The sequence below is a fragment of the Acomys minous genome (assembly GCF_964271855.1).
Source record: "Acomys minous genome assembly, chromosome: 8".
Taxonomy (NCBI): Eukaryota; Metazoa; Chordata; class Mammalia; order Rodentia; family Muridae; genus Acomys; species Acomys minous.
Genome location: NC_140489.1, coordinates 103,387,208 through 103,401,345, shown reverse-complemented (window position 1 = coordinate 103,401,345; position 14,138 = coordinate 103,387,208). Strand labels below are relative to the sequence as shown.

General features: G+C 42.9%; 1 protein-coding gene across 2 annotated transcripts in view; it reads right to left on the bottom strand.

Moving 5' to 3' along the window:
- Positions 1-14,138, bottom strand: part of BABAM2 (BRISC and BRCA1 A complex member 2) — a 383,154-nt gene that overhangs the window by 248,388 nt on the left and 120,628 nt on the right. For both annotated transcript variants that reach the window (XM_084792766.1, XM_084792765.1), the window contains exon 5: positions 7,807-8,001. In XM_084792766.1, coding sequence (XP_084648892.1) covers positions 7,807-8,001 — 195 coding nt within the window. The remainder of the gene's footprint in view (positions 1-7,806; positions 8,002-14,138) is intronic.

Here is a 14,138-nt window from a genome sequence, read left to right as displayed (position 1 = left end):
GATTTGATACCCTATGAGCATATACAGGGGGAGGAGGTCCCCCTCAGTCCCAGTCCTAGGGGAGGGGAGTAAAGGGAAAATGGGAAGGAGGGAGGAATGGGAAGATACAAAGGATGGGATAACAATTGAGATGTAATATGAATAAATTAATAAAATACATTTTAAAAAGATGTTGAGGAGAGCTGGAGGCATAAGCACGGGACTGCTCTCCGGCCCCCAGAGCCTCTCCTCCACAGGTGAACAGTCCCTAAGCCTGCAGGATGTACAATACTCATCCACAGAAGAAGTGGATACAAAAGAGTCTATGGCAAGCATGTGGCTATCTCTTAAGTCATTTGGGGATAGGGCTTTAGAAGGTGTTGTGGGATTCCAAGAAATGGGAAAAGAGAGTTGGAGAAATGATCTTCATTCTCGATTTATAAAGGCAAACTACCCAGCACTAAGGAAACAGGTGTCTCTATCTGCTGATGCAAGATATCAATCTGGAGTTGAAATGGCAACCTCAAAGCCTTTAACTTGTTAAATCTGATAGCTCTGTGTGTGTGTGTGTGTGTACCTATATACACACACATATGTATTTGAAAAACTAACAAAAGAAATAAAATGTGGGATTTTTAAAATTATAAGAACTCTTGTCCATATAAGGTAACAAAAAAATAATTAGATATTTTTTAACACATGGACTCATGTGAACTGCAAGTTATTTTAGTCCACATACTACAGTTTAGCTTTTGCCCTCTTTTAGTTTATACGCTGTATTTTTATTCTACCAAATATTTTAGACCAAACATTTATTAAAAAAAAAAAAAACTCTCCAGTGGTCCCTACTTTATCCTTTCTCAAAATGTTGTTCCTAGAATTGATATATGTGTGCATTTATGGGCAAGGGGTTGAGTGACACAACTAAAGTCACAGTAAAAGAACTGTTGGTCCAAAGACCAAAATGAATTTGAGTTTATGTGCAATGGACTAGAGTTAAAAACTGAATTCCAAAGGAAAGAAACTTGTGATACAAAAGGAATTTGTTATGCTGGGAAAGAAAAAGGTATTTATGCTCTCCAGCTTCCAAGCCTACCATACCTTCTTTCTAAAAAATATTTTATCAGCACATATTAACTATACACACTAATGGGCGTAAAGAGCACTCAGGCTGGAGGCATAGCTCAGCAGCAAAGGCCTGCATAGAGTGGCCAGGCCCTACAGCCGAGCCCAGTACCACAGACACATTCAGAGAGAGCACAGGAACCTCAGCACTTAGCTCTGAAGTACTGGAAATGCTGGGGACCAAGGCTCAAGAATTGTATGGTTAGCGCCACTGACTCTCTCACTTTCCTTTGTGAATCTGAGCAAGCGGCAGGCTAAGCCATGTCTTTGTGAAACACTGAAATTACAGACACACTGTAGGGAGGAAAGCATATGCACACGTTCACACTCACACGCATACACACACACTAATACTCGTGCACACACACACACTCACATAAGACACTCATTACTGAGCGACATGCAATGCCTCTGTCTTTATATTTGATTCGCGGTCACTCTGCTGCATTGTTGAAGGTTACTTCTACAGCATTCCTTCCTGTAAACTGTGAATGAGACATTTAGACGCAGCCAAGTGAACAGAAGAATCTGAATGTTTTCGTCAGTTCCTGGTCAGACCTCTTCTTGGATAGATATAGGAAACTACAGACCTATGGCTGTGAAAATGTCAGCCTTCCTGCCAACTGCCTTAGTGGCTCTGTCCCCAGCATCAGCCATGAAGATGGGCATCTTCCTCTTTTTAAGTGAGAGGGTGTTGGCAATTACTCCAGCTGACAAGACTCGAGTTTGGCACTTTCCTGGTCCTGGAATTTTTTCTCCTTCACAGCAGCTGTCCCACAGTTCCCTTCGTCTTTGGGTAGTGACAGGTAGACATCTTGTGGGGACAAGATTCCAATCAGGTTGTTCTGCCTCAGGGCCTCCTCCTTCCTGTCGTAGGGACAGTTCCCTTATCCACAAATAAGCTTTCGTCTGAAGCGGCCCAGTGCCACTCAGAGAAGCTAAGGCTAAGAACTAACTGGAGAAGGCGACTTCATCCGGGGACACCGTGGTAGGGGTGATGCTGAGGACTGACAACCAGTTAGTCTGGAGGTTGGCGGAGACTGTTCTTCAGCAAGAATATACACTTACAGTTCGTCTTATTAGAACAGCAATCTCTAAAAGACATTCTTAAGATGAATCACTTCCCCTAAATTGTGTTAAATAGATATAATCCAGGTATATGTATTTTAAAGCAAGGGAAGCAGGAACTAAAGGGGTAGAGTTCCTTCCTGCAACTGTAAAGAAGCGTGGACCTCAACCTCAAAACAGTGCAGATCGAGCTCTGTGCTATCACAAGAACAGAAACACGTGCCTTGTATGACTTCACTCAGGTCTATAATATTACTGAACAGGACAGGGTTGACAGGGTTGCCTTATGATATTCCCCAAGGCACTGGAGGGTGTGAATCCTCAGAGCAAACTGGCTACTTAGAGGAGCTGACATGGCAAGTTCTGAGTTGAGCAAGAGACTGTGCCTTCATATACAAGGTGAAGAAGACACCCCACACGCATCCCTAGACGCCACACACACACAAAATCACAAGAAAAGGTAGAGGAGAGGAAAGAGGAGTCCAATTCACTTATGATGGTTGCTTCTTGGCTCCCCAGCTGTTTCAGCTGACTATTGCACTCTACTTAGTTCTAAGAGCATCTACTCAGAGAGGACAGCTCCAGAAGGCCTTCACTCCCCACAGTCATGCAGGATGGTCTGCTCCTCCATGAGTTTGTAAGGATCACGTCTGTGAGAGCAGCCCTGGCAGCATCTCCCTGTGAGCCTCTCCTTGAGCTTAGAGCAAGCAGACCATTCTCACTGCAGACCCCTGGGACTGTAAGACAACATGGCTAGGTTGTCTTAAGCTACCAAGAAGATCACAGCAAGTTTACAGCAGCAAAAACAAACCAATAAAGTTCTTAATTTGAAACATTTTGGCTCAAAATCAAGCTCTTTTCAATCTTGCCGAGCCCGTGTTAATCTTCCAGATTCCTGGCTTGGCAGTGGTTCTGTTAACAAGCTGCCCTTCAATGTAGCCTTGCGCCCTGTGCCGCGCACACTTGTCCATCTCTCAAGGCTCACCTTTGTGTCCTAGCTCTTCATTGGCTGCTTAGATGCTAATTCCTGTCGAAATATTTTGATTTCTCTATTCTCATTTCTGTAAGTCACCAGGCCTTGCCTACTATAAGCTAACACATAACTACTAGTGCCCTTGCAGGATTCTTAGATGTTTTTACTCACCTTAATACTACATGTTACTCAGTTTCAAAGTATAAAAATCACTCCAACATTAAAGGGTGTTGAATCCAGCACTAGCACATTTCAACAGTAAAGTCGGTCACATTAAGCAGAAAGATTCTGAAAAACCACCAGCATACTCTGCTTTAAATGGATCTTAACTTCTACACTCAGGTAAAGGAATTTGTAAAAGGTACTATAAAATTAGATTATATTTCAATTCAGACTATATATTAAAAGGAAGAGGGACAAGGGATAGCTCAGTTGACAAGATGTTTGCCTTGCAAGTATAAGGGTCTAAAGACAATCCTCAGAACCAAGGTAAAACAAAAATAAACAAACAACAACAATAAAACAAAAAGCAGGCATTTGGATGTACATCTATAATCACAGTGCCTGGGATAAGCATATCCCCAGAGCTCACAGGCCGGCCTAGACTAATTGACGGATTCCAAGCCTATAAGAGACACTGATTCAACACAAAAGTGGATAGCATCTAAAAGCAACAAGTAAAGTTGCCCCCTAGCCTACACACACACACACACACACACACACAGAGAGAGAGAGAGAGAGAGAGAGAGAGAGAGAGAGAGAGACATATAACTGCATGCACATGCACATGCACATACATACAAGCACACATGCATACAATCACATATACACACACATGCATATACAAGTACACAGAAACAAACACATACACAAAAAGTGAGGTGGAAAACAAAACCATAAAAACTCCAACCGGATTCCTATAACATTAAAGATAACGGAGACTCACCGAGAGTCATGCTGGATGAAGTCTAACATCCTTTTCTGAGAGGAAATTAAGTGAGTTTTTTAGTAGGAACAGTTCTAGAGACAAACGCTAAACTAAGTTTATCTTAGTAGTCATGTGAGTTAATAATCAGTAGTTTAAAACCTTGAACTACAACTGACTGTTGATAGAGATCAAAACTCCACTGTGGGAAAAAACATGGAAGTTCCTTAAATAGATGAGAACAGTGCCACCACGTGACCTGGTGACCCGCTTTTACATTTGCACACTAATCCACAGCTGCGTCTCAACAATATTGAGATATTCACTGTAGCATTAGCTAAAAAGAAAAGCAGTACAGGCTCCACTATGAGTCTAAACAAACTGTGGTGTGCACACCAGTGCAGCCCTAGTGTGAAGGGAACTCTGTGGCATCTGACAACATGGATGAACTCTTAGGACAATATGCTAAGTGAAAGAAGCTAGTCACACCAGAGCAATGGTGTGCACTCACACGAAGCAGCTAGCAGAAGTAAAAATCACTGAAACAGGAAGTAGAAAGGCGGAAGATGAAGCAGTGATTAACAGACACACAATTTTAGTTTTGCAAAAGGAAAACGTTCCACAGATCTGCTGCACAACAATGTCATTATGCTTAAAGTGGAAGTGACAAAGTCAGTGTTATATCTCTTATATACTGCAATATAAATAACTTCATAAAACAAAAACCACGGCTGGTAGGATGGCTCATTGGATGAAAGTGCTTGCTGCCAAGTCTGAAGACCAGAGTTTGATCCCATGAATCTACATGCTGAAAGAGAGAACCAACCCCTGCAGGCTGCTGTCTAAGCTCTGCACACAGCCCACGGCATGTACACTCTCAAACACATGTACACACACACACCAATAAGTACGTTTCTTTTTTTAAATATATTTCATTAACTTATTCATATTACATCTTAATTGTTATCCCATCCCTTGTATCCTCCCATTTCTCCCTCCCTCCCATTTTCTCTTTACTCCCCACCCCTATGACTGTGACTGAGGGGGACCTCCTCCCCCTGTATATTCTAAGTACGTTTCTTTTAAAAGAAATTTTGGGGTGGGGGTTGAGACAGGGTTTCTCTTTGCTGTCCTGGACTAGCTTTGTAGACCAGGCTGGCCTCAAACTTATAGTGATTCACCTGCCTCTGCCTCCCGAGTGCTGGGATTAAAGATGTGCACCACCACCGGCCAGCTTTAACATTTTTTAAAGTACTAGAAAGATATAATTAAGGATAATGAAGTGGGAGAAGGCACTTTCAGGCAAGCCCTACAACCTGAGTTCTTCAAATCCCACATGACAGAAGCAGAGAATCAACTCCCACAGCTATCTTCTGACAACCACATGAATATCATGGCATGTACGCAAAAATATATAAAAAAATGAAAAAAGTAAAAGAAAAACTTTGAACCATTAAGTATGTTCAAACAGGAAGACTTGTTTAAAATGTTTAAAATTTTTCTGCCCATTTGTATGACTTTAGAAATCATACCCATTAATAAAAAGTTAAAGACTCCAAGGGAGACCATACTGAACTTAAGACAGGCTTGATGCGCTAATAGAATTAACAGGAGAAGAACGCCTAAATTCATTCTGGGTGCCACTTCCTCGTCCATTCAGCACTCTCGCAGAACACCAATGGTCCAGCAGGCACTGTTCCAGGCATGGGCTATGTCAATCCCTACCCTGAAATTTGACATACCAATAGAAAAAAATCAAACAAGCTTTAAGTACAGCAGGTTTCCCAGGTAGTATGGCATACAGCCATGCTACATTCACCCTTCCGTGTATTAGAGCCCCTCCCTTGAGTGGGGACAGGATCTAACAAACAATAAGAAAAGTGATGCGCATCATCTCCAAGACATTAGATGTAAAGGGCGGGTTTCTGGTTGACACACTCTGTCCATCTTCCTGCTTGCTGGCTGTGGTTAGGCCAACTGCAAGCTTAGGAAGTGCCCTGTGGAGAGGCCCTGCAGAGGAATGCAGCTTCCAGACACCAGCTAGCACCAGCTGAGGCCCTCCAATCAGCAGCCCACAAAGAAGAACATCTCACCATCAGCCACACAAATGAGCTTCCAGTGGAACTCTTTGCAGCAGGGCACTGAGGAGGCCAAAGCACCGGCCGACACTTCAGTGCAACCTAGGAGGGGCCCTGAGGGGGCGCTCTATCTATATACCTAACAAACAAGCGCTAAGGCAGTACACATTATTATCTTAAGACACTGAGTACTGAAGTGGATATTTTACAATATATGTATATTGTATTGTAAATATATACTATATATTGCCCTTAGAAAGGAGCAGAGTAATGTTGGGGAAGAGAAATCAAAAGTCAATTTTAAGAACACATACAATAAAGCACAACTCATAAAAGTCAAAAGGTAAAAAAACAACTGAAATGTCTTGAATTAGTGACTAGAAAAGAAGACATGGGATGTCTGTCCAGTGGAATATTACTCAGCCATAAAAAGGAATGAAGAGCTGGCATACATACAGCATAGACGCATGTGAAATACATTCTGCTAAGGGAAAGCACCAGTCACAGACATGGATGTGTCATGGCCATCTGCAGCGTGCAGAAAGAAACTCTACAGAAACAGAAAGAAATTTAGAGGTCGCTGAGGCATCAGGTAGGAAAAAGAGCAATGGCAATTGGGCATGAAGGACCTTACTGGATAGTGACAGGACTGTTCTAGATCGTGGTACCAGTCAACTAACTGATAATCATAGATTTATACAATTAAAACATGTAAACCTACATAAAACATATCCCAAAAGGTTAATGTAAAAATAACTGAGGCAGGACATCGTTGAAAATACATTAGCCAATATTTGAAGCAGGAAGAGTGTTCACCAATCCCAGGGGTCAAAAACAGGTACTTATGCAAAGTAGCTAGAGGGCAGGAGCGCGCCTGGTGTGTCTGCATCACAGCAGAGGTGCCAGCACTGCTGCAGCCCAGTGCAGCAAAAGTACAGGAGGAAGGAAGCAGATCCTGAAGGAATGAAGGTGGCCTTAGAGCATGCAGCGCTCATGTTGCAGCTTTCACCTCCCCCCCACCCTGGGGGGGCAGGCAGGGAGGAGTTATATGAAGTTTCTGCGCAGAGGAGGGCTAGAATCCTCTTTGTATTGCAAAATGATCACACCACACAACATGGCAGCCATGCCTATAACCCAGCACTCAGGAAGGAGGGATGGAAGGACTCTGAGTTTGAGGCCAACCTGGGCCCTGTAGCAAGTTCTAGGCTGCCCTGAGCTTTTTGATAAGGCCTTGTCTTTATGAAAAGGATGGGGGAGCAGGAAGGCTTCATATAACCAGCTGCAACTGGAACAGCTGACTTTCTTATCTGCCTGGGGCACTAGAGGTCACTGCCTAAGTGAAGGCGGAATCCACCAGCCGCCCCAGCAGGCGCTGCATGGAGGTGTAGAAGGCAGGCAGTCTTCAGGCTCTCTCTCTGACTTCTGAACAGAGGAGACTGGAGATGAAAATAAATTTTGGGCACGTCTCCTGTGATAGTCTTTACAAATAATAAACATGATAACCTCTTCAACCTCTGCATTCTGAGGAAGTACAAGGGTGACGTCGGTAGCTGAGGAAATGACTAGAGCTCGCTCTCCGTGGACATCCTAAGGTTCCCGTCTCCTAAATTTCATCACAGATGCAGTAATCCCCCCCCCCCCTTCCTCTCAGCACTTACCCAGTTGTTTTTCTTCCCGGCATAAATTTCCATGTTCTCTCCATACTGAGGCTCTTCCAGGAGCGTCTGGTACTCAAACATGAGGCGCGAGCTCTCGCGGAGGCGGCCGCACTGGAACTGGTGGTACTGCTGCAGCAGCTCCTTCACCACGAGCAGCAGGCACTCGGGGTCCGCGGGGTTCCAGGAGGCAAGGTTCTGCAGAGGCCGAAACCAGGGCCCGTGAGAAACTACTCCACACAAATCCCCCGTCACAAGTGCACATCAAAGCAGAGGAAGGCTGCAATCAAAGCCTGAGAGCAAGACTGTTCCTGACTGGCTGGGTGCTCAGAGACAGGGCCACTAATGAAGAGCAAAGCCATAGTGCCAAAGTGAAAAATCCAAACTGCCCAAAAGACTGATATTGACCCTGGGACAACTGTGTTTGTTTTTTATCCTTTTATAATCTTTGGCCTTTAACAAGTGGCACCAAATGCAGCATTCCATGCCAATGTAATTTAATTCCACATCCCCAGACTGTCTACATCTGTAACACCAATGTAAACAAATATTGCAAACAACAGCATTTAACAGAGATATGACCATCCCAGTACAGACCAATCTGGGAAAGGATAGGAACGGCGACGATACACCGGAAATATACATCTAGGAAATACAAGATTTGGAGAGAGAAAAAGGGAGGCTGTGGATGATATCCTGTAAGTGTACAGCAGTCGGGCTCACGTCTGCTTGTTCCTTTTTTTCCCAGTGTTCTGGACATGGTGACTCCTGTACATATCAGCCACTGGTCCAGACAGTGAAGAAAGCAAGCCAAGTCCTTTATCAAGCTGGGACTGTGCAGTGCTGAGGTCTAGAGCGACTGCCGTGTCTGCAAGAAACCATGGCCTTTCTTGCCTGGGTATTAGTGGTACCCACCAATGCTACTGCAGGCTAAGTGTGAACAGCACCGTAAAAGGAGACACAAAGAACATCTTAACATGGCCCTGAAAATGGTCTGACATCGCAGATTTCTGAAGGGTCCCCAGGGATCCGCTGCTCCACTTGTAGAACCGCCACACTACATCACACACATTCCTTTAAAGACAACTTAAGCACAGCCCCTACCTAAAGAAAATGAACATGCAAAGGTAAAGGAATGCGTGCATTACAGAGAGGCTGACACTCTTGGTATCCATGGTTTCCACATTCATAGATTCAAGCAACTGTAGAGTAAAATCATTTAGAAAACAAATGCACTTGTACTGAATGATACTTTCCCTTGAACATTCCTCTTGACACAACTATGTAGGCAATATTTCTATCATAGCTGATGTGCATGCATTACTACAGGCACCACTTCACTTTACACAAAGAGTTAAGCAGCTGCAGAGTTTGGGACCCATGGCACCTCTTGGAACTGATTCCCCCACAGATACCAGAGACAATGACACCCTGCTGTACTGAGTAGACTGACTTACAGAATGGGATGACAGTGGAGAAGGAACAAGGCATCCCTTCACTGATAGGAAGAACAGGACCAGACACTTGCAAAAAGAGGAAGAGCAAATGTCACAGCAGCATCCCATAAAGTAGGCTGCTGGTATAAAAGTGATTTGGCCAGAAGAACACAGAGTCCTGTACAGAAGCTCCTGGCCTTGACAAACCCGAGATTCCTTTGAGCTATTCAAAACTTTATTCAAAATATTAACAGGATGTACGAACACAGAGCAGAACTGAAAATGGGCCACTGCACAGCCTGCTATGTGTCTCCTTCAGAGGTCATTCAACACTGATAAACAGGAGAGGCAATGGTGTTGTACTTCTTAGTGAACATGCCTTCCCAGGCTGCCTCTAGTACTAGAGCAAAAAGAAAAAGGGTCAGTCAACTCAATTTTTATTTATTTATTTTTTTTAATCTTCAACATTTTTCTCCAGTGTTTTGAAAGCCTCAAATACATATCCATACAATAAGAAAAATTATAAAAACATATTATCCTGCAAACACCTCTGAGTAATTTGAATTTATTTCAAATCATTCAGCCTAATTGTTAAGTTCACAACATAGACATGCCAACCAACACCTCCTTCCTGTTAAAACACGGCCTCCCAATACCTGGAAATGCCTCTAACCTTGACCATCCAAACACACTTCACTGGAAAAGCCACACCTGTCGGGGCAGGTTTAGACATACGAAGCTAGCTAGAGATTTGTCTCCTGTGGCTTAATCACTTTATCTAGAAGAGGAGAACACAGAAAATACAAAGGGTTCTAGTCACTCCTTATGACTAAATCTCCTGAAGACTAATGCAGATTTTAAAACCATGTCTGGGCTACAGGATGCTGGGCTTCCTAATTCTCTTGAGCAGTAAATACAGAAAAATGCCCAAACTTCCATCAGGGAAGGAGGCAACAGCGTGCATTTTCAGGACTCTTTACAAAAAAAGGAAACTATAGCTGCACCTCTACTCACAAAGTCTTCCTCTACTTTACTTCTGTTAATGAACAAAGGAAGACATCTGAAATGAAGGTGGCCACAAACCAAAGGCAAAGGTCACAGACTACACTAACAAAAAGAAACCCAAAATGGATCCTAAAATGAAGAATAAAGAATATAACTGACATTAGCCTGAAAGGCACCTCCCATGAATGTCTTCACTTACCAGGAGATTGGGACAGATGTGAGGACATCCTACTGGGACTCTAGGTAAGAGAAATATAGGAGATGGGGAAATAGAAGGATCCAGAGGCTCTTAGAAACCTACAGGAAGAACATCGTAATGGGTGGATCAGGGCCCAGGGGTGTCTGCTCAAACTATTGCACTAACCAAGGACAATACAAATAGTAAACACTGAACCCCTACTCTGATGTAGCAAATGGACAGGACATTCTCCACAGTTATATGAAGAGCAAGGACTAACTCTGACATGAGTTCTGGTGCCACATATTTGACGACCTCCCCTTGGTGGGGAGCCCTAGTGGCACTCAAAGAAAGAACAGGCAAACTACCAAGATGAGACTTGTTGGCCTGTGACCATAAAGTGGGGGAGGAGAGCCCCCTCGGACATGGACCTAAGGGAGGGTAATAGGGTGGGAGTGGGAGGGTAGGAGTGATGGGACAACAATTGAGTTGTAATCTGAATAAATTTATAAAAATATATAATTGAAGAAAATGATCAAATATAGTCAAAGAAAATATCCAAATTGCCAGTGTGGAAGAGAAACATAATTTGCTCTCACTAAAATACCTGTGATACAGTCGGGAGTGGGGGTGGGGGTCAGTCAGAGACTGCTTAGCTGGTGAGGTGCAGAGAGCAACTCAGTCTGTATAAGATGTAGCCTGCGCCCTTACCCCGAGTGAAGAAGCAGTCACTGGCCATTTCATGACCACGGGAATTCCCTGCCACTGTCCAGCTGGCTGCCTAGCATGAGGGATCCTCCCGTGACCCTCAGCATGCCCATGCATCTTTCTTCATAAATCCACTCCACTCAATCAGCAGCCCCACAGACGGCCCCCGCCGATCCTCAGCTCTTTATCTGTGAGAAAGGTAATGAGTCACCACAGCTTTAGAGGCAACTCAGGTGTTCCTCAAACCACAGTATTCATCACACTGAAGCAAATTCAGACACGCAAAAGAATATGCATAATGGAAAAAGTTGAAAACAATTAACACTAGTCCATGCCTTTGAGGAGATTAAATAGAGAAATAAGCATATGAGACTTTGGAGTCACCATTGTCCAATAATAAAGGAAAGGACATCTCAGAGAAAATTCTCTTCTACAAAAACAATTTTATGATAAAATTTGTCAGTAAGAGGATGATGTATAAGATGAATTAGGAATATTACAAGAAATTTACCTAAAAACTTACAACAAAATCCTATCTAACATTCTAACATAAAGGGAAATCAAAACCAAGGAATAACACTTGAAAATATGCAACCTTGTTAGTAACCAAAGAAGTGCAATTCTAAAACATGCACGTGTCATGATGTCATACAGATGACAGCAAGCCTCCTCCAGCATTAACGATCATGTGCCCTTACCCACACAGTGCAAATCTGACCATTCTTGGGCACCCTGTAGATCTGCACAGCTGCCATTCTGTGCTTCCTGTTCTAAGGGTGTAGCCAACTCCAGACCAGGATCTGACCAGAACTAATCAGTGTGACATTTATTTGAAGACAGAGGTACAGCTCCACACTTTTTTTTATTATTCCCATGTGTCACTGTGATTTGTCTTGCCCTTCATACAGCACCCACACAAGAGAGTTGAGCCAAAACTATGAGAAACGATATTTGTATCTTAAATTGGCCAATCAGCTAGTAACAGTGAGGGCCCTTCAACATGCAGGAGTGTAATATTCCACATGAAAACCACCTATGCACAGAAAACTTAATGGAAAAAAGATATCAACTGATTTCTATAATTGAAATTATAGACCCCATTTTGTTGGGGCTCTTTTCCTGATTTCCATATTCTCTATAATTTCTGTGTATATGTGTTATATGTTTATGTATATATGCATTTAACACATGCCATAGTTGAAAAATGGAAATTTTTACCAAGGAGAGACTTGATACCCTATGAGCATATACAGGGGGAGGAGGTACCCCTTATTCACAGTCATAGGGAAGGGGAATAAGGGGGAAATGGGAGGGAGGGAGGAATAAGAGGATACAAGGGATGGGATAACAATTGAGGCGCAATATGAATAAATTAATAAAATATATTTTTAAAAAGAAAAGTGGAAATTTTACAAAAGAAGATAGAGTATTTCCTACATTTCAGCTTAGTTTTTTCTTGTGTGTGGTAAGGGCCTAAGCCCAGGACTTGAGCATGCCACATGCGAAAGCACTTTTCATCTCAACCTTAGGGAACCCATTGGATTTACCATTTGTAGTTTATGAAATCAGAGTTCCATTACCTCTTCAAATAATTTAACTTAGCAGGCTGCATCATTTAGCCCTAAATATGTATCATTTAACACTAACATTGAATTTGTTATTGCTTTGACTCCAAGGCTCACTGAATGCCACGGGAATGCTAGTGCCGTGGGCTCTAGTGGCATGCAGTGGCCACAATGGTCATGGGAAATGACCAATGACACTTTCATTTCTAACAGAACAGGAACTGAACAAGCAGAAATTGTTTGAATGTCAGCTGGGGGGCCATACAAATCATAACAACAAAAATAAACCTGTTCTTGGCTTATTTGTAACAGGAACATGACCACAATGAAAACCTCTATTATACCTTACCATATACATATTCTTCAATAGAAAGAAATAAAATTATCTTAGACATCTCTTCACAATTCCTTCAAACACAACTTCCTACTTTTTAAAGCTAATACAACATGAATATGGTGGGGATGAGAAATTTAGGTCTATACACAGCAAGCCTAGTCCCTGTTCACATAACAACCCTTGAAAGATTTACATAGTCACGTGGCTAGCAAAAAACCAAATGACAAAAGTAGACCACAACACTCTAGTCACATCCCACGATGGCAACAGTGCTAAGTGGCAGCTAATTTCGGGGGCCTTTGTCCTTGAGAAGAGTCAAGTACTAAGCACGAAGTGAAGCACTTGAAGAGAACACTGTGCTCTCGTAGCACACTCACAGTGACAAATATTGGCAAGGCAGGAAGTTAAACAGGGCAGTAGTTTGATGAGCCTCCTGGCTTTATTTTAAATATTCTAATAAACCTCTTATAGGTAGGGCTCATTGAGTCTGAGGTTCAAGGCTGTTGCTGTGATGTTTGAAGTTGTTAATTATAGTCTTTCAAAGCCAGGTGGAGCTAATTAGAAAAATATGCAAATCTCTGAGAGCCAAAGAATAGTTAAGTAGACACCAATACAAAGTCCTTTGAGGGATTAATATGTACTAGTAAAAGTAGTCTTAGACATGTAGGGAGCTTAAGTTTGAACACCCACCTAAGAAGAACGGCAGCAGGTAAACGGGATGTGCACTGGGAGAAGAAGGTGGCTCATGAACTGTGTTCAGTGGCCACTGCCCAACACCCTGACCCTCTAAACCAGCACATTCAGAGCTCTCCAAGGTTCTGATCTGCTTCTCAACCAAAAACCAACCACCTTTAGAGTGTGTCTGAGGCTCCTTCTAAAAGGGGTTGTATTCACTGTATTATTATTTTTTTTAGGTATGAGTAACTTATTTGAATGTATGTATTGCACCATGGGGGTACCTGAGACCTGTGAAGATCAGAAGAGGGTACTGGATCCCCTGGGACTGGAATTACAGGCAGTTGTGAGGCACCATGTGGATGCTGGGAAGAGAACATGGGTCCCTGCAAGAGCAAGTGCTCTTAACCACTCAGCCATCTATCTGGACC